This window comes from Pleuronectes platessa, chromosome 2 (assembly GCF_947347685.1).
Source record: "Pleuronectes platessa chromosome 2, fPlePla1.1, whole genome shotgun sequence".
Taxonomy (NCBI): Eukaryota; Metazoa; Chordata; class Actinopteri; order Pleuronectiformes; family Pleuronectidae; genus Pleuronectes; species Pleuronectes platessa.
Genome location: NC_070627.1, coordinates 23,086,444 through 23,107,099, shown reverse-complemented (window position 1 = coordinate 23,107,099; position 20,656 = coordinate 23,086,444). Strand labels below are relative to the sequence as shown.

The following is a 20,656-nucleotide window of genomic DNA, read 5'->3' as shown; positions in this document are numbered from 1 at the left end:
AACTCGTGACTGGTTTATGCAACCATCCTCATTTTCCCCAGCATAGACATAGTGTTCATGTTTCATCAACCTGCATTATCACTCGTGTGTGGTGCTTTAAAAAAAAAACTGGAGCTCACATATTTCACTGTTCATTTAATTACATGTAAGACAATAGATATGAATAGACCATTGCGTCTTTTTAAAAGGAAGTTCTTGTTAGAGGACTGACCTCTGTAGGGTGGGATCACCGGAGAACCACAACAACCATGAACATACATCATTCCTTGGCACAACAGCTTATCCCGGTACTACCAGATAAGTTATTGAGATCTATTTTGATAATTTGTACGATAATTGGGGTATTGATATTTTTGTCTTCACACCGAGAGCTGCACGACTCTTTTGATCACAGACCACCTTCCCTCTGCTGGATCTCCGCTGATGAGGGAGGATTGTAAACACAGGAAATTAATTATATAAAAAAAGTTACCAGCATAATAGGCACACTTAGAGTCAACAAGAGGACTGTGCGGCGGGTGGAGTATTTTCAGGGAGAGGCTGACATTCTTCTCTTTATGTTTGCACAGTGCATAGATCAACACTAAAACAAGAGAGACTGAGTGGTGAATGTTTTTATATTAAAAAGAATCCAAACCTTTATAATGTAATAAAACGGCCGGCTTGCGGAACTATGAGGTTGCAAAGAGGTGAGTTAGATAATGTCGGCGCGCACAGCAGTGCATTTAGCACATACTCTCCTGGTGTGATCATGTCAGATTGTAGGTATACTGTTAACACATTCAACTTGACACTGACACCGTGAAGTCATCTGGTCCCGTGACTAAGACTCGTCCGGCCTGCAGCTCAGGCTGGAGGGAGTTGACGTGAAGTCATGCAGAGTCCGATGGGAGTCGCTGGTATTGTGGCAAAGCAACTCAGCATGACTGTTACTAAATCAAAAGCAGAGAAGATGAACAGAAAGATCACTGACCTGTCAGATGTAGTGATTAGCTGATTTGGTATTCTGCAGTACAGTTGTTTGTCAGTAACAACACAAAATGGCACAAAAAATTGAAAGTTAGCAATTATAGGCAAGACGTTCAAGCATGTAAAACACGATTTATGATTGTCTGAGCTGAATAAGAGGTGACTGATTGAATAGTTGAAGAACAACAAACTAATTATTATCACCTATTAATCATTAACTCATTTTTTAGGGGGAAAATACATATATTCCTGGTTTTACCTCTTCCAATGTGAAGATTTAATACTTACGGCTATTTATAAATAAAACCATCACATAATAATCACTATCAGCTCAATCAGAGGTAAAAATCATATTTAGTTAGAGTTTCTGTTTTGATTAAATGTGTAGTTCATGTCAGAGATTACTATTCTCATTGAGATGGAAGCCCTCTAACACATTGAGAGCTAATATCAATGCTGCTCCAGCCGACGGGGGAGGAGGAGCTTGGATTATAAACCCTAAAACAAAAGTAACACAATATTGATCAACGTATCAAGAATACATACATATGTCATTGGTAAAACTAAATTCAGTCTATACCCTCATATAGTACTTTAACCAGTTGTTCAACTTAATCACTCTAGTTACAGCCGTCCTCTCTGGTCATGACCCCTCCATTTGTTTGCACCTTGGTATGAAACCACAGAGAAGACTTCTGAATGATTGTCTCTGCCAATATTCCATGAAAGTTTCACAGCAGTTTTTTTTAATCACCTGGAATTCTGGAAATGAATGACCTCATCCACTCTCTCTTGTGAGAAGTTCCCATCATAACAGTTTGACAGATCGGCCTCCAGGGCTCCTGCCAGATTGAGTAACCTAAGAAAAGAACCAGGACACAGAGCTTGGCCCCGAGGGAAGAGCATGTCCCTGAAACGCTTTTGCAACTTCTCAGCTTTTATCTTCAGTATGGCCTCAGCTGTAGACAATGACACATCTACAGTTGCATCCTGGTCTCATCATTATCAGATCAAACTGTGACTAAGTGAAAAATCTGAACTGCGATTGTTTGACTCGACGGGATCGGAAGACACATTGAAACCTTCTCTGGCAACAGCGGCTGCTCTGGCGACCACATCCTCCCACAATAGACTGCAGGGATTTTGTGGTAAGACATGTGTGACTTTGCAAACTAAATACGAAAAGAAAAAAACACTGTATCAACATATACTTACCTTACATACAGGGATTGAGCATGATGTAACCCTCTGAACATACCTGGCACTCCATCTTGTAGACCTGCCTGAAAATAGATTATATCTCAACAGGCTAAATAGTGAAATTAACAACATGCAACCCTGGCCCCCTCCCCACCTTTACATCACCTCACGCGCTGACACATTTTGCAGCATCTCCTCTGGAAGTGTTTGTGAGGAGTAAGATTATGGTCAATCCAAAGGCAAAGATGATAGATCTAGCATACAGAGGCGGGAGGCTGTGCTGACTGGAGCCGCCTCTGTCTGTCTCTTTGAGGCTGGACAGCTCTGGACTACCAGACACAAACTCTTTCAGAGGGATCTCCCCTGTGACATGGTGGAGACCTGTGGTGGCAGTAGTGAGGAAACATGTCAATATTTTTACTCCAGTCACAGGTGAAGTCTCGTGGTGATGAGCCATCAGCTGACTGACACGAACCAGCAAAACTAGTGTAACTACTTGTTATCTGCTTGTTGAGTTTGGTTTCAGTAGAAACATCCATACTCACTTTAGATGAACACAACCCCTCCTGTAATACAATAATATACCCACAGACAAACCTCTTCTCCCCCAGATGTTATCAAGCACAGCAGGTACAATTACCTCCCAACCAATGAGACCTCAACATTTGCACCAGTCAGACTGTGAGCAGTTCACTGTCAATCAGACATCATGGTGTTCGAATAAAGCACAAGCTGCAAAGTCAAATTTTTTTATTGCTCCATTTTTAAACTTCATGTGGGTAAATGCAGGTCAATACACAAAACACATTAATTTGTCAATATGTTTGAAGATACATTTTGCAAAGGTTGTACTTGTCTCATCCACAAAATAATAAAATCATCAAATGCACAAGAAAACAAAGTGTGTCTCATTTCATGAGGTAAACGTGTTCCTTTTAAATTCATACACAATACAGGTTATAATGTAGCTGCCTTTCACCTGGTAACATAGGTCATGGGCTGTATCGGGATTAGAGGTATAGCTTATCTGTCAAATAAAAGAATGAGTAAAATCACAAAAGCCTCAGCTCTGAGATGTGTGTGTTATATCGTGTTTTTAATGTGAATGATTTACACTCATTTCCTGGTTTAGTGGCTGAGGTTGCGATGCCCTGGCTGTTGGAGGTTGAAGGAGTGGTGTTGGACTCCTTGGTGAACACGGTTCTGGCGCTGGATGGCGTTACGGGACATGTGGTGTCGCTCTGTCCAGGCTTTAGCCTTCTGGACGCAGGTTACCTGGGTGACCTCTGCCAGGACTTTTGGCTGAGAAAAAGAGCCAGAGACGTCTCCATTGCTGCTTCTCTGAGCTGTGGGCTCTGTATCTGACACACTGGAGAGAAACATGTGACATTAAGGGTTAATCAACCTTGAGAGTTAATCTGTTAGGCCAGTGGAAATTGATTTTAAATAAAAGTTTCTGAAGTTAAACTCTACATATGACATGATTTATTAACCTTGTATCAGTTTCCATCTTTGTAACTGTGTCTCCATGAGGAGGAGAGTTTACTGGTTGGCTCTCCCTCAGCTCTGCATCCTGTTTCTCTGCTGAACTTGTCTCTGTGGGGATACAAGTTGATAATGTCATAACTGTACACTTTAATATACAATTCATCTCCATAACATAAGGCTGCACAGTGCTTTAGATAAACATCAGGTAGCTTACTGTAAAATCTAAAGGCAAATGAGGCAAAACAGACTTTTTAAGATGACATTCAAAATATTTATGTGCCTATTTCAATCATTTTGGTTTGAGAATCAATCAGTCAATCAAGTTTTAGTTTTATAGCCCATATTCACAAGTCACAATTTGCTTCATAGAAAAATTACCAAAAGAAAAACTCTCTCTCAGAGAGAGTCACATGTGAAAGATTCCTCTACGGGAACAGACAGAAGTGCAACAGATGTCACGTGTTACAGAGCACGTCAACAGAATAACAAGAATTTTTCCTCAATCATGTCATCAAATGTTAACTCACCATATGGTTCAATACATTTACATTTCAAATGTGAGTTGGGATTACTTTAATATGATTTTAACTGTACTTCTCTTCCCTTCACTGCCAGAGATAATCGCTAACACATGTCTGTTTACAGCTGTAACACTGTATATTTGTACATAGACGTATTACAGATATTCTAAGTTATAAATTAACATTATTATTAATGATTTTCTTGGAGAAACTAACGATGCTACATGACTGACCGTGATGATTGACAACAAGCCATCCTTCTTCCAGCACTTCTCCAGACTTGACTTCTTTGGGGGTCTCCTCCTCTCCCCCAAAAAACAGACGGGTGATGGTTCTGAACATTTCTCTTTGTCTTCTATTAAAGTCTTCCCTGTTTTTCCTTCTTTCTTTGTCCAAGCAGGAAACTGTTTAAGACAAGACGAAACACCAGCTCACGAGTCATGTGTACGTTCATTCAGCGTCACTGCTTCCCTCAGTGACGCTAACGCTAATCCATCTTTGACTGTTTGGGAGAGGTTGATGCCACGAGACCACCTTTCATTCATAACCATTTTTTTTTAATTCAAGCCATGTTTGGTCAGCTGACTGGGGCGTCCAATGAAATTTCTTCTGAGTCAGGGGTTTGAATAATGATGCCCACTCTCCCAGAATTTCATTGTTACGGTCCATCTGTTTTTGTGTATATATGGGGGAGGGGCTCTCTTTCTCAAGCATCTTGTGAGGGTGAAGCTTGGTCAGCACCTTTAATGGGATCAGATGGATCTATGCAGGGCCACTGCCCTACATTTAAAACTGACGCTGGATTATTTTCTGCAGATCAAACTCACATCGATGGACCTTTAATGCTATTGTGTGTTTTTTGTCTTCAATGTCATGCACTTCATCGCACATAACAGAAACCAGGGGAGAAATACGCAAATAATGCACAACACATTACATAGCAAGAGATACGTTGTGTAATTCTACGATCTTACAAAAAAAGTGACGCTGCTCATCTCTTGTTCTATCGTCCACCGCACTGGTGTGTGTATTACAGTGAATTGTCTGCAGCTCTGCAGTGTGCACTTACCTCCGTGGGGCGTTAGCGTGTCTCAGTTTGACTCGCAGGTCATAGTGAGAGTCAGTGTGAGTGTTCTCTGTGCAGATGTTCAGTCTGTATCTCGAGCCGCAGCCGAACGAGGCTCTTGTTTTGTTTCTGTTTCAAATATTTAACCGATCCCTGCCAGCAGAAACCCCGCCCACGTCCCCGCCCCGATCGGAAGTGATTCACCAATCAGAGGTCGCGAAACCAGACACGTGGTTTGATTTGATTCTGGCCCAAGATGAACCTGTGCAGTCAAGATAAATCCCTGTTAAGTTCACACGTTCTTCGCACGTCTGCGCAACTGTCTGCTCTGAAACACAGGAACTGCACCGTGCTATTAGGCTCTGCTCGTGTTATCCTGAAAGTTTCCTGAATCAGATTTGTCCATTTTAGTTTGCCTGAAACTCACAATGCACATTTCGACTTTCTCTCAACGCTGCTCTTAAAATATAAGTGGTCATAAGATTTCTTTTATCACTTCCGGTCGTTTTCATACATGGTATGTTGTTGTTTTTATTATTTGATCAATATTTTATTAGATTTTACATGTGATACGTACAATTGTCAATAGTATGTTGTTTTTCATTATTTTTTTTTATTTTTTTTTAAATCACTAGTACCTACAGTTCTCTATCAGTAATGTAACAAGGAAACAACCCGTTCATGGGACGATCTCCCATTTCATAACAACGTGTCTTGTACGGGTTACATTTCTTTACTACCCTAATGTGCAATGACTGCATGTGCATATTTGAAAATCAGTGTATTTAATCCAACATATTATCAGGTTTCATGTTACCTGCTCCCTGTTACCTGCTCCCTGGCAATAGTTGTGTGTTCTCCATTTTTTAGGCCACCGAAATACCATTTGTCTTTAATTTCATTACAGATAAATTGGGTGGTTTATCAACATGAGAAATGTTAATATTGATCAACCACAAGCTGATCAAACCATATCAAATTCATAATAAAGGGTTGGTTGTGGCTCAGGAGGCAGAGCGGGTCATCTGTAAAGCCAGATAGTCGGCTGTTCGATTCCAGTCTGACCCCATTCTATGTGCCGAAGTGGCTAAAGTGCTTTGAGTGATCATCAAGACTGGAAAAGGGTTGTATGCATTATCAAAATGTTTTCATAAATTTATACCCTGAAAAAGTGGCTACACATAGCTGACATAGCTGTGCATCACACCCCTGGTCACATCTGGCTCAACGTGTAGCAAGAGAACCTTACAGTTTACAGTAACAACTTATAAGCACATATCATAGGTTTCTGGTGATCGGCAAAGTCCTGGGGAAGAAAGAGTGAGCCATCCAAATCGGAACCTGCAACAGTCTTAACCTTTCCCCCTTCAGTGGGCGATATCAAGGTACAACTGCACCAACTGACTACCTGCAGGAGGAGACAAACACAACTGGACAGAACACACTTTAGGGGCTATAAGAATGGTCCGTGTGGGCTGTAACACGCTATCAGTCAAAGCATTTATATTTATTGCAGCATTTGAATTGACACCTGATTTGGAGTCTGTGCGTATACAGAAATATACTGTTTTTGGTAATAAAGCCATACAAATTGTTGAATGCATCTAAACTGTATTTCAGAGTTTGTGAAGTTGACTAAATGACCTGGGGAGAGTTTGACTTGTTTCCATCATTTGACACAACCTTGGGTCCTGCTCTCGTTGTGATCATGTGATATACAGCGCCTCCTCGTGTTCCTTGGCACGACCTGGTCTCTTCTGATGTCTCTCCTTGTTCCAGCAGATGGCGCAGTTGCTCCACTGAAGCGGTTGCATTAAAGCTGTTGAACGCCAAGTGCATCAGCGTGGAGTTTTAGTAAGTGCCTTGTGGCAGGTGGCTGACTGATGACACCGTGACACCCACCAGATTAACATAGTTTCCATATCAAATCACAGGGCTGCCTCAGAGCCTCAACTTGAATCAAATCAGTCTCACGTTGACGTTTTATATTCAGATTGATGAAAGTTACAGTTGCGTGCTTTTTGTCCAGATTCCCTCAGTGGCACAACCACTTGGTGACCGCATGAGAGCAGAGTGAGGGGACACAGATCACAGACATGCAGATGAGGGTGTGCGGAGCCTCTGGATGAGCCCTGAGCACAGTGTGTTTGAATAGCTGTGAATGTGGCTGCGCGTCTTCCTGCGCACTTGGAGCAGAGATAGGAGGTGGGGAGGGCCCTCGGGGCGAGCACACCCCTATTGCCTGTGTCAGAGTATTTGAGAACAGTGGCCAGCATTTAGTCATTCTCCGCGAATGCTGCACACACACACACTTGTCTGCTTTTTAAAAAAAGCAGTCCACTCTGACTCGCGGACCACTGGAGGATACATATCTGTGTTTTACGCGCGGAGCCGAGGACCACGGGTTGATCCTGCTGACTTTTATTGTTCCGTGGAACTTTTTGCGTCGTGACCGCAGGATACTTTTACGCACAGTTATTAAACTCTGAAGAAGCAGGACGATGCCTCGATCTTTCTTGGTCAAGAAGTACTTCGCCAGACAGAAGCCAAACTATAGTGAGCTGGAATGTCAGAATGGTGAGTGAACAAAGTTGTGTTATTCCTTGGCTGAATTATGAACGCATCCTTACATAAGAGCGAAAAGTAGAATGAAAAAAAACCTAAACTTTCTTAAGTAGTAGTTTAGTTAAATTAAACTTCATTTTCAAAATCTACTGTATACGTTTCTGGTTCAACTGCAAACCAAACTACGCCTCGTTCAAGTTGGGGCCCGTTAGATTCACTTTCCCCCCTTTCTGCAACCAGACAGAGCACCATTCATGTTACAAGCCCTTGTGAATACGTGGGAGGAAACGGCCCATGAAAGCTTCCCATGGCTCCGGCCTTAAAATCATACATGTACAGAAAAACAAATATGTACAATACAAAATCAGAGCAAACAAAGTGTGTTTGTGTAGTTGTTGAAAGTCTATGAAATATAGTTGAAATGGTAAATATTACGTTTATTGTCTCTAATTCAAAAGCAATCTGGTGTAGGGTCCTACACTGGCCTTGTTTTCTAACCACCCTCTTCCTTTTCTTTTCAGACACTTCCCTGGAGAGGTATCCTTTTGCTGAGCTCTCATCAGGAGACATCACCTCTGCTGCCACCTGTTTCACCACAGGTCTGGTGTGGGACCTCAGCGTCCTGCCCACCCTCTACCTGCCTACCTCCCAAACAGAGCCCTCTGCCGCCCCAGGCCCCCTTGACCTCAGCTCCCCGTCCAGCCTGAGCAGCAGTGCCAGCAGCAGTGGAGAGGAGGATGAAGGCCGCACGTCAGATCCCCCCAGTCCAGAACCCGTCCACACGTACGCCCCTCGCCAGCGGATGAAATGCACCGGCGTCATTGCTCACGTCAGTCCCCCAGAGGAGGAAGAGGAGCGAGAAGCCCCCGTCACAGCAGCCAGACCGGCCTTCCTCTGCAAACACTGCCCCAAGGAGTACACCAGCCTTGGGGCCCTGAAGATGCACATCCGCTCACACACCCTTCCCTGTGTGTGCACCACCTGTGGAAAGGCTTTCTCCAGGCCGTGGCTGCTGCGCGGCCACATCCGCACACACACAGGTAAGATCCGTGTTTAATAACAGTACGCAACTTGCTCAGTTCCACTTGATTCACAAGTGAAGAAATCTGAGTGTGTGTGTCCGTAAAGCTGATTAGCATGTGAGTGGATGTCATTGTGAGTCACCAGGTCACTCCCTCATGATTCGCTCTGTGAAGTTACAGAGAGGGATATCCATGGAAATCAGTTTGACGAGCTTAACACCTGATCAGCAGACACTGTCACATAGGGAAGTCTTCAGTAGACCCTGCACTCATTGATCACTCATTGTGTTTAATGTCCCGGCAACAATGGCTCGTTGGTTAATTATCTTATCGCGGCTGCTGGGGAGGACAACAACAGAGGGACCCATGAGTGACAAAAGACTTTAAATAGGGCCTGAAGGCTCTGCACTATCAACGAGCACTTAGTACCTGCAGCAACTTGTCAGCATGCTAATCTCATTTGGCTTTTATTGAGTCATGCTAATTCAGTCAGGCTGTGACCCCACCAGCCTATCATGCGCTTCTACATTATCTTCAGAATGTGTGTGTGTGTGTGTTAATGAAAAGCTCTCCAGAGACATCTGACTTTTGTCGCTCTATGGCGGGGGGGTATTTACAGCCACATATAAAAGGTGTTTATATAATTTTTTTTCTATCCAGGCGAGCGTCCGTTCTCCTGCCCCCACTGCAACCGGGCCTTCGCCGACCGCTCCAACCTGCGGGCTCATCTGCAGACCCACGCCGAGGTGAAGAAGTACCAGTGCGGCGTCTGCTCTCGCACCTTCAGCCGCATGTCGTTGCTGCAGAAGCACAGCTCCTCAGGGTGCTGCTCCCCCACGGCATGAGAGGTAACGGAGGAGAGAGACAGAGGGACCCACTCAGAGTTCAGGGGCGGTGGACACAGAGAGGTGGTCTGTACGAGCCCAGCTGGCCTGTTGATGACCTGCGAGGCCACAAAGAGCGTGAAATGGCCTGCTTCAAGAGACCTGGAGGGAATCAAGCCTCATTTTGGATATGACTTTACAGCCTCTTTGCTTCCTTGTTCCATGACAAAAAAAAGAGCTGAGGAGCAGATTTTTCTTCTTCCACTCTGAAGTCTCGAGGCTGGACCAAATCTGAACCGAGCAATGCCGACACCCACTTGATATCAGCCCCTTTGTTGCTATTGTGCCCATTCCAAAGACCAAATATGTAGCGGTCATTCAGTCATTGGGGTGAGAGGTGTTCTTTCCTGTCTCTGTCCTGGTGCCGGCCGACTCAGGATCACGGCCTAGACACAGCTGCTGAGAGGTAGGGGTGCGTGGGTGGAATAAATCTCTCAGCGTGCCTCAAAACACACACCCACCCACATACACACACATAAGCAAATGCACACACAGCTGTCCCTGGTACTGTGGTGTAGATAGACGAGGTGCTAACAGGTGCTTCAGCCATGACCTTCGCCGGTTAATAGCAGGTGACTTCCACTGCCCTTGGTTTGCTTAAGAAGAAAAAAAAAGAGGAAGCATGTCATCACAAAAGAATGGCATCAGTTAGTCTTTTCAGCAGTGGGGATCCTTGTTAAGCCTCTATTTTGACTACATCCAAACCTCCTCTTTAATCTGATGAGTTTCAGAGATAGGAAAAAAGCCGTTCTGTCTGTTATTATCCAAAGAAGCTTCGTTTTGCAGCTCCGCAGAGATGTGGATGGCGAAGCCGAGCGTGCACTCAAGGTTACCACAGTGTTAATACCAGCCAAAGCCATATTTTGTAACTTAAATGAGTTTGTGCCTTCAAATTGTATGGAACCAAAAATGTGCCTTTTATTTTTTACCTCAGTTAGTGTTGGTGGCTTTTGAAAAACCATGATTGCAGTATTAGTAGAAATTAGCACCAAAATGTTTGAAAATGCAATAAGGCTGGGACCAAAGATTTTTTTTAAAGTTTACACCATGAACCCATGGTTGCCTAATATGTGATCATACTCCTATGAATGGACAGTACAAAGATGAATTTTTAACTTTCCTTTACATTTTATGGCAGTGTTTTTATAGTGCAATGTGCAGATGATGTGTTATTACAAATTTGTACCATGCTTGTGTGTTCACTTCTTTTTCTTGGATGTTGTAACTGATACATTTTCATTCAATAAAGTAATTTATGTTTATTAAAACTTGTCACCACCAGTTGCATTACTACAAGTTACTCATTGATACAATGTGGAAATAAGGGCCCTGGATACGTTAGTAATAAAAAAAAATGTTTTTGATTATTAACCAGGATGTTTCAGCTTCTCGAAGTTAGGCGTGGCCACTAAGCTGACGGTTTGATTTGAAGCTGAATTGCAGATGTACAGGTGAACACGCTTTGTGATGGACGGGAACAAATGAGTGCACCTGCTTCCAGTTTCCACCTGCCATCTACTTCTCACTGTCACTGTGCAAACACTGCTTTAAATGGGAGCGAGTTTGTCTTTGCATGTAAAGTTAAAAGACAAGTCGAGTGAGAGTCAGCATCTGTTTTCGATCAATCCCGAGGTTCAACATGGATCCGTACGTGCCTCGCTGCAGCTCTTGAAATGATCCTAAAGTGGAATTCTAGTAAGCTATAGGGGTGATTGCAGTGTGTATATGTGTTTTTCCTCCTCAGGGAGAGTGTAACATTCTCCTCTTCCTCTGCCTAGACGGTGACTCAGAGTCTGCTCCGCCTGGAGCTTTAGGTTCCCATGGCTCCTGCGCTCGGAGTCAAGCCACTAGTCAGTCTGTCTGTCGGTTGGTTAGCTGGTGTGCGTGGGCTGAAGCCTACTCGGGCCAGCTCAGAGTGAGGTAAGCTGTTCCACGGCACAGTTCCTTATTTCCTTCTGAGTCAGGGAAATGTGCTCGCTGCCACCAGCCAGGACGACCATGTAGCATGTAGCAGTGACTCACCTCACACACTCTGCTTATACTGCTCTAAAACATCTGTGCGCCAACACTAACCAGGCCTAATGTGGAACTATTATCGGAGGCCTCGGCTGTGGTTCCTCTCAGGCCTTATATTCTCATGTCTTTAACTGGGGACGCTCTTGGATGGATAAAGGGGCTATTAAAATCTCAGCTGGTGGAGGTTAGCTCAGGACTATTTTGATGATGTCAGCTGGTATGTCCTGAGGTGAGGGTGTTAGTTCTGCTAGCACGGACAATTGAATCAAGTCCCTCATTCAGACTTGTTTCTTGAGTATTCTAAAGTTTGCTTGTTGTTTGTGTCCGTGCACAATTTCATTATTGATGAGGTGCTGCCCCTACTTAGCAGGGGAGGGTTTAAAAAACATTTCTTCTCATCGAGCCTTTGTCTCTCTAGTCTCCAGGAGTCAATGCTGGCCAAGTACAAAATACATTTCAGGTCTTTGCTGTATCACACTGCTGTGCTTATGTCTGCCTTTTTATAGAGAAATGAAAACACAACATGCTCCCTTTCTTGTTCCTCGGGGAGAGTGGAGGAGCCTGGATCTGAAATCTGAGAGCGTTTTCCTGCTGTGTGCTTTACAGTGCCAGAGCACTCACTGTAATTTACCAAAAGTGGCTGCTATTTATGCCATAAAGCATGTGTTTAACATTCCTGAACCCCACTGTGTTTGTGTATTCCTCGCTCTCTCACTCGCTTGCTCGCTCTCTCTCCCACTCACTCTCTGCCCGCCTCTACGGCTGTATTTCTATTTATGTGTGAGTGTGTTAGTGTGTGTGTGTGTGTGTGTGTGTGTGTGTGTGTGTGTGTGTGTGTGTGTGTGTGTGAGAGAGAAACGGTCACTACAGAGCAGCAGCCCTTTCCCTCTTCACAGACGGATCATCTCTCCCCCTCTGAGACAAGGCCAACAGGAAGTGGGAGTTTACATTGGCCTGCTTTACCCAAAAAATCTGTGCTGGGTTCGAGGCTCACAGCTCAAGTGTTGTTTCTGCTGCTTCACTTTGCCGCTGCCATCGTCATGTCCCATCCCCCCATCAGCTGTCCCACCCATGGCTGCTGTTCTGATTTAGCCAAGTTTTCGGGGTGGAGCTGGGTGGCCAGGAGCTGCAGATCAGCAGCAGCAGTTTGGACTCATGGCCTGGGAGACAGGAAGGAGCTGTCAGCATCTCATAAACAGGACCCATCCTGCACTCATGACACACAGGACCTGGAGAGAACTCTCAGAGGACAAAAAGAAACGTTTCAGCTCCACACTGAGTGGTTCAGTGTGTTGCTTGTCGGTGACCTGCTCAAGATGAACCATAACACAGACAATGACCTCGTGCAGTCTGACTTTCACACTTGTGACCGTCACCTTAAAGTTAGAAGCCACTGCACCGACCAGTTACAGTCACATGTTTTTAAAAGCGTGACCCCCCCAGTTTCATGAAACAGAGCCATCCTCACACTGTCAGAATAGAAAGAGAGCAGTGCAGCTTTGATAGCTCTGGAGCCATCGTCTTCTCCTCAGCTGTACTCCCTAAGCACCTCTCACCTCATGTATTACTCCCTTGGACTCCTGCACTGAGATTAGCACCTCTCTATGAGTGTCACCCGGCTCGAGAGCAGCCCATTACTCTCCGATGTTTTGGTGTTAATTACTTTCCCTGCCTAGTTTGGTGGGAGTAATTTTCCCCTGGAAAATCTTCTGCAGTGCTCCTCTCTCTCTCTGACACAGTTAAGCGCAGAGCACTGATGTAAATGTTCGGACCCGGAGCTAATTCTTCTCCCCCGAGCTGCAAACAGGCCAGAGACACGGCCGCTGCATGTGGTGACTAAGGAGGCCAACAGCAGTAACACCACAAGTATGCCTAATGATGGATTTGATCAGGCTGTGGAGTTGCCCCAAGGCTGGATTGGAGAAGTGGTTGGGTGGGTTAAGGGATGGGGGTAGGGGTGCATATTAAAGAGTAATGAATCACACACTCAGTCACAGGGTCGCCGACTATGAATGTGCTCTCTGTTGGTTTTCCTGGAGCCTGGAGTTTACTAACTGATGACGCAGGCTGGACTTGATCAGAGACATGTGTTGCTCAGCACTCGATGCCAATGAGAAGCATAGCGCGCTGGGAGAGAGAGAGAGAGAGAGAGAGGAGAAGGGGGAGAGGTAGAAGGATGGATGGCGCCTGAGTTCTCGGCTTTTCCTCTGTGTCTCCTAATGGGCACTGCCTCACACCAGGGAATCATGGGATGTGAAGGGAGAAGCAGGGAGAAACTAAACCCGACTTTACCCTGGGACAGGAAGCAAGTGATTCTCTGGGAGTATCCTGACCCAGCTCTCGTAGCCATCAGTACTCCCAAATTCTTGTGTGGCATCTGGGCGAGTGGAGCAAGCAGAACAAACAAGCAGAGCGAATTTTCTTCAGATTAAAAAAATAAATGATCATCAGATTTCTAGTGTGACTCTTCTCAGCTAAAAAAAGCCATGCTAAGCAACGCTCTGAGCTAAATGCTAATTTCACAGTAAGCTTTATGGAGATTACATTAGAGGGTATATTTACCATATTCATCATGTTAGATAAGCATGTTAGCATGTTAGCGTGCTATGTACCTTCTAATACTACAAACGTTTAGCAAATTTAGTTTAATTATGAAAAACATTGACTATATAATCAGTATTGCAAATATACCAGGTAGGGTGAATACAAAATGTTGTACCTTTACTTTGCACCATAGACTGTTTTAGAAGAGCTCTGCACACAACGTCCAACACACAAACATTAAAAGTGACAATGTATTGTTGAACTGTTTGGGGAGACCTCAATGACAAGGAACAATTCTGAAGTAGGTCTGTAGTGTATAAAAGTTGCTGTCATTCTTAAAATGATAATACATGTGTATTATTCACAATTATCGTTACAGAAAGAAAGCTTCAACAAGCATAACCACAGCCCAAGCAAATAGCCTGTTGCAAATATTCAGGTTAAGACTGAGCACTACACTAGTCATTTTCTAATTACCACAAAAACAAAGAAGAGCTGAGGATGATGGGAAAGTTATTCAGAGCCTATTTAAATATCTGTATAAAATGAAGGTCTAATGCCCATCCAGTTATTTTAGTATTGTTTATCCGCACAGCCACATTGCTAACTTTGTTTAAAAAAACTAAACAAAAAAACAGAAAGAAACATTCTGAATCCATACTCCACAGTGAAAGAAATTTCACCTGTTTGCTACACAGGAATGCACCTGAGCATATTTTCCCAGATAGGGTGCAAAGGGACGTTAAGCTGTCGCCGGAGGCTTCGACAGAGTCTTATGGGAGAGTTAGTGTAGATTTGTGGCCACCTGTCGGGACATGTCGGTGCAGTGTGTAAACAGCATCACACGGAGTGCTGGGAAACTGATTCTCTCCACACTGGCTCCTTAGCTTTCAAGGTTTTGGTTTGTTGAAAGTAAGAAACGTGTGTGTGAAAGGGGAGAACCACCTCCTGGGGCAAGCCGAATCATGTCACGATTAAATGTCCCGCACGTATGAATATCCCCAAAAGGAAAAGCATTACTGATTGAGCCACAATACAGCCTGTAACATGTCTTTAGCCATTCAGTCTTTACAATGTGACAGAGTCTTGAAGTGGAATAAAATAGAGGAATGTTTGTAGCAGGAATAAGAGTTTAGTTTGTTGCTGTTGAAGGCCGAGGTGTCGAGGACTTCCCATTTGTTCCAGTGGGGATCAAAGAAAGCTGAGACTTGTGGAAGGACCAAATGTGGGGCATTGCAACACAGATAGCAGCTAGTAAACACCAAGAGTCTGTTTCATGTACACACACATACTCACACACACACACACACACACCCCACACGCACACACACCCACACACACACACACACACACACACTTACTTTGACTTACATTGATTTCCTTAAGACTTACTCAAACTGTAACCCTAGTTACTACTTAGCTAAACCTAACCCTCATCTTCATTTAAACTTAAACTTTTTCGATTTATATTACGTATTCATCGTTCACTTACACTAACCGTCACCATCACAACTAAATGCCTTCACTCTATGCATAGGATCTCCGTTTCTGGTTTGGCCAATAATGTTTGAGCATGCTTTGATTGCTTTGATTACATTTGTTTTTATGATCAAATCACAAGTGGACAGCTCTAAACATCGGTGTGAACGCACTCAGATCGGACAGCGATCCCATCACGCCACACCACATTCGGAGTTGGTCTGGCCTACATGTGTCCGCATTCTTTCAACAATGTGAATGCAAACACGTCCTGGGCCACATATGAAGGACTTCCTACTCAACTGACGTCCTCTGATCTGCTGCAGTTTCACTACAAATCAAAGGTGTTTTTTCTCATTTCATTGATTTGTTTTTATCCACCGCCACAATGTCAACCTTGATCACCACATAAGGATCGACACTTTCATTAAATTGCCGGAATCTTTCTTCACAGTGCAGCTGCATGAGATTCATTCAGCTGCACTCTAGAGTCCTGGCCCAGATATCGGCTGTCTACACTGGAATAACCAAAATACTGAAACTGATTCGCTGTCAGATTCGTTGTCAGCTGATAGCCGCTGGGCTCCGAGATTACAAGAGGTCAGTGGCGGCTGGCCAATAGGGGGCGCTAGGGCGCCGCCCCACCTGATTGAAAGTGATTTTTAAATTTTTTTTTTATTTTTTTATTTTTTTCAAAATAATAATTTAAGTACTGCTTATTCTACAAATAAATATGTTTTGAATCATCAAGAACCAGTCATACATATAATATAAACCATTAGTTAGGGGATAATTTGTGTCCATGGTCATTTCTCCTCCCTCCTGGGGCGCTGGGAAAGTCGCCCCAGCACTGCAGCAGCTCAGCCAATGGTAGGCTGTTGCTGAGGCAAAAAAACACATAGCAACGGGTAAATTAGCCAATGAGCGTCATCAAATTTGATAAGCTTGGGGCGCTAAAAATATCGCCCCAAGCTTTAAGTATCCTAGTGTGGCCAGATGCGGGTGCCCTCCCTGCCACTGGGGGCGCTGTCAGCCCCTATTTAAAGCAGCAGCCCACTCTTACTCGCGTCTCCCTGGCGCTGTTGTTTCGTTCCGGGACCTTGGTCGGCACACTTGACTGAGACACCTTGTCACATTGCCGGACTGGCTTACAGCGTGGAGTCGCTCCACCGGGGAAGACGAGTGCGGTAGCGCGCACCAGCGGGGTGAGTAACGTTGTCTGCCGCTCTTGCTTCTATCATGCCATAGCTGACCCTGATTCCACCTTACAGCTAATGCTAACTGTATATAGTTAACTTTAATCATCCACCTGTAAATATTACAATAATATACAATGATATTGTAATTTGTACTAAGAGTATTCACTAATATATGTAATCCAATTGGTACATTTTATGTTCCTATGAGACAGTTTTTCTTTGTATATAGTTATTTTTAATCATCAACCACTTGTAAATGTCTCTCAAGAACTTGAATTTTGTATTAAGAGTATTCACTAATATACATCTCATATCATTGTCATTATCTGTCAAACTGTTGTTTTTAAAGGGCAATTAAATAATTATTGTTTATCCCTAAAACAATGGTATCTTTTGGTTTGGGTTCTTTTATTGGGATAGTTACCGAAAGCTTCTGGCACCTACAGCCCCACCTAGAATAATTTTCACCAGCCGCCACTGCAAGAGGTCTAACCCTAACCTAAACTAAAATGAATGAAACCTAATCATTAGACAGCCCAGTCAAGGTTTGTCAGAGAGTGGGGTCCAGCCATAATGTCCTTACTCCGTCAGATCTATTCCTCACAAAGATAGAGGCACAGGTACTCACTCACACACAGATTACATACAACAGCTATCACATTGTCATTGCTCAGCTCCGATGCTATGACACTCGCTCCAACATCCTCAGATACAAACAAACAAATGTAGGTGAACCCACAGACACACACTGAGGAGTGGTCCTCTGTGTGGGAGGCCCATGCAGCAGCTGGTTATGATGGAAAACACCAGGCACTCCCACCTACATCCCATAAGCTGTCCCTGTCATTGTGACGCACCGAGAGCTGCTGATTCCCCACATGGCTCAGAGGCTTCAGACCTGCAGGAGAGCCATCCATTCATCTGCAGTCCAGCTTTCAAACAAGTCCACCAAACACAGAACCAGTTGATTGTGCACAGTTGGTTCCCAAACAATAGACACACACACACAAACACGCACACACACACACACATACTCTCGCAGTGTGTAAGCAAGCTCTCGCGCAATCCTGAGTCTATGCACGCACACAGACTCATGCACACAGTCCTGCACATGTTGAAGCCATTATCCTGTTGCTTGTTAAGTCATTACGCTGTAGCTTGTTATTTTCTCAAGCAAGAGAAAGCAATCTATCCACAAAGGAGTGCTGAGAGATTTGCCACCCGACTGAGCCTTGGGATATGGGAAGTTACCCTGAAATTTGAGGAATGTGGTGAGGTCTGAAACCTAAGGAACATAAAAAAAAGTCCATCTTCTGGAATAGTGAAGCTTGTTTTCCGGAGTCTCCGGGTTGTAGCTGCAGCCAAGAGTGTATGGGACGTCCACGGGGAGGGAGTATTATAGACATTACTGATGACAGTGCAGAAAAGAATCAGTCCACCAATGGGACACGGAGGATCTGACATAGTCCAAGAGCTTTGACATATTCATGGTGGATCTCAGACATCTGGTTTCTATTTCCCTCCTCTCCCAAGACAGTGAGTGCTGGCAGCAGGGCTTTTCAATGAAATAGTCTATTCAACTTCCTGTGCTATCAGTTTAGCATAAGTGTGTGCAGCACAAAGGGGAATGGAACTGAGCTGCTCTCCTCCAGGGTGTTTTTTTTGTTTTGTTTTCCTTCAGCTCCCCCACCCCCAGGCCCTGATGCCACCCTCGGGGTTTATTGGCAGGAACACCCCATGAGCGGCCATTTTCACAGCATCCTCTCCTCTCCTGCTCCACACCAGGAAAAGCTGCGAGCCAGCTCACTCTCACCACACTGCTAATGAGTGACACATGCCCCCTAGCTCCGCTGCTGACACCTAAGATCAAAGTCTTGGAAGAGGGTGTTCATTCCCGGACGCCTTCATCCCCCCCATCCGCCCTCTCTTTGACACTCACGCGATACGTCTGAGGGGGCAGCCAAATGGTGACACACCTGTCCTTTCTACATTTAACACGAGCTACGGTGGTGTGGCTGCAACGTGCCTCCATTCACAGGACCGATGTCAGGGGGAAGTAATGTGTATTCCAGCTGTGGAAGATGGGCGATCACATGACACCATCCAGATATGTTGCATGTCAAGGAGAGAGACGCAGATTAGACAGTGCAGAGTCAAAAGTATTCATCAGCACTAGAGTGTGTGGGTGGACAGATTAAGGCAGGAAGCAGAATTATGGGAACCTGATTGCAAAAGTCTGGATCAACCCTGCTCCACGATTCCCTGCAGCCCTTCTCATTAGAACAATTGCTTCACCCATCTCCTGCTGAAATACTGTCCGAGCAGTTTCCATACTGCTGAGGGGCGTCAAGCACAGAGCTGGTGAAGGGGAGGAGAGGGAAGAGAGGGGGAGCTAGTCAGGGCAAAGGCAGGAAATCCCAATGCAGCATGAACTATTTTCCTCCATAGTTCCACCAGAACAGCTCTTTGTACCATTCCCTTGCCCCCCTCTATCGGGCCTCTGTCTCTGACAACCATCCACTGCTGTTCTACAAGGCGACCGCACAACTACCACCACCACCACCACCGCTGTGGAAAAAACAATCCAAACCTCTGTCACACAAACACACACACATGTATGCAGTTCACTTGTGGGCCGTTCCCCAGCAGTGCTGGGGGTTGTGGAGTGGGGATCAAAAGCTTGGGGTTCCCCTCCATCCCAGTCCAAAGTCCCACTGTGGTTAGGCTATAGACAGAGAGGCACCTTACTTTACACAGAGCCCCCAAATGCCAAAAACACTCAAGTATTCAAAAGTCGATGCACACCACTGCTCTGAGACCCCTTATTTTCCTTTTACATAAATTCATCACAGGGGGAAAATGATCTGTGGCAAATCAGGCCCTTTTTCTTTTTCGTTCTTCTCGTCAAACATTCTTTGGCTGCAACTCTCAATCCCTTCACAGTATCACTTGATCACCGAGGACACACATGCTCTTCATGTGACTCCAATGAAGCGATGGCTCTGCAGAGGCATAGCGCAACAAAACTCACTTTTGTCCAAGACTCTCATTTCACTGTGACACACATTCCAATTCATTTAGACTGGACATGAGGAGGAATGAGAGAAATTCAGGTCAGTGACACTCGCCGAGGACCAAAGAAGACAAATATCAGTGATTCACTCGCTACCAATGAAAAAAGCTCTGAATGACTGTGTGTTTCCACATTGCAACATCAACTCCAGATACAGGGCTGATTTGAACCAGGCCTGTTGATTGACTTTGATTTATTTAAGGTACCAGCGAGACCCCATGCAAAGACAGAGAAGCTTCCAGAAAGGCCCACTGTGGGACAAACTCATGGCTAAAGAGTAGGCAAATGTGAGTGTACTGTATAGCCGGTGGGAGCAGCCAAGGCACCTTGCAACAGCTGGTCTGAATTATCCATGGGGTCGGGGGTAGTCGGTTTGGGGAGGTGGAGGGGAGGCGTGGAGACTCCTGGCGCCAGGATCGGGCCAGCAGGTCAGGGAGGATGACGATTACCAAAATACTAGCAGGCAGCCATAGCCCTGCAGAGAGGGGGTGTTCCTGGCTCACAGCGCTCACAGCTACAGGATGGGCAGACCAGTGGACGGCCGAGGGGGGAGAGAGTGTGTGCTTGTATGTGTGTGTGTGTATGTGTGACAGAGAGAGGGACGCTCCTACTTCCACTTCCTATGAGATA

At 44.9% G+C, this 20,656-nt stretch overlaps 3 protein-coding genes across 3 annotated transcripts; 1 reads left to right on the top strand and 2 right to left on the bottom strand.

Moving 5' to 3' along the window:
* Window positions 1–225: 225 nt before the first annotated feature.
* On the bottom strand, window positions 226–2,373 carry LOC128446398 (glutathione hydrolase 7-like; the record flags this gene model as incomplete). The annotated part of the gene is given in 9 exon segments (XM_053429434.1): window positions 226–598; window positions 788–851; window positions 928–932; window positions 1,375–1,467; window positions 1,550–1,637; window positions 1,747–1,959; window positions 2,044–2,101; window positions 2,185–2,252; window positions 2,335–2,373. Coding segments are annotated over 9 exon segments (867 nt in total), but the record flags the coding sequence as incomplete, so codon positions are not given.
* A 531-nt stretch (window positions 2,374–2,904) lies between these two features.
* tp53inp2 (tumor protein p53 inducible nuclear protein 2) lies at window positions 2,905–5,400 on the bottom strand. Its single transcript, XM_053440526.1, has 4 exons — window positions 5,248–5,400; window positions 4,412–4,582; window positions 3,663–3,765; window positions 2,905–3,538 (listed from the first exon to the last, which is right to left on the bottom strand). The coding sequence occupies exons 2-4, from the start codon at window positions 4,518–4,520 to the stop codon at window positions 3,298–3,300; spliced, it is 453 nt and encodes a 150-aa protein (XP_053296501.1). The 5' UTR covers window positions 4,521–4,582; window positions 5,248–5,400; the 3' UTR covers window positions 2,905–3,297.
* Window positions 5,401–7,421: 2,021 nt separating this feature from the next.
* On the top strand, window positions 7,422–10,983 carry snai1a (snail family zinc finger 1a). The gene is made up of 3 exons (XM_053436668.1): window positions 7,422–7,821; window positions 8,331–8,849; window positions 9,492–10,983. The coding sequence occupies exons 1-3, from the start codon at window positions 7,746–7,748 to the stop codon at window positions 9,674–9,676; spliced, it is 780 nt and encodes a 259-aa protein (XP_053292643.1). The 5' UTR covers window positions 7,422–7,745; the 3' UTR covers window positions 9,677–10,983.
* The last annotated feature ends 9,673 nt before the right edge of the window (window positions 10,984–20,656 follow it).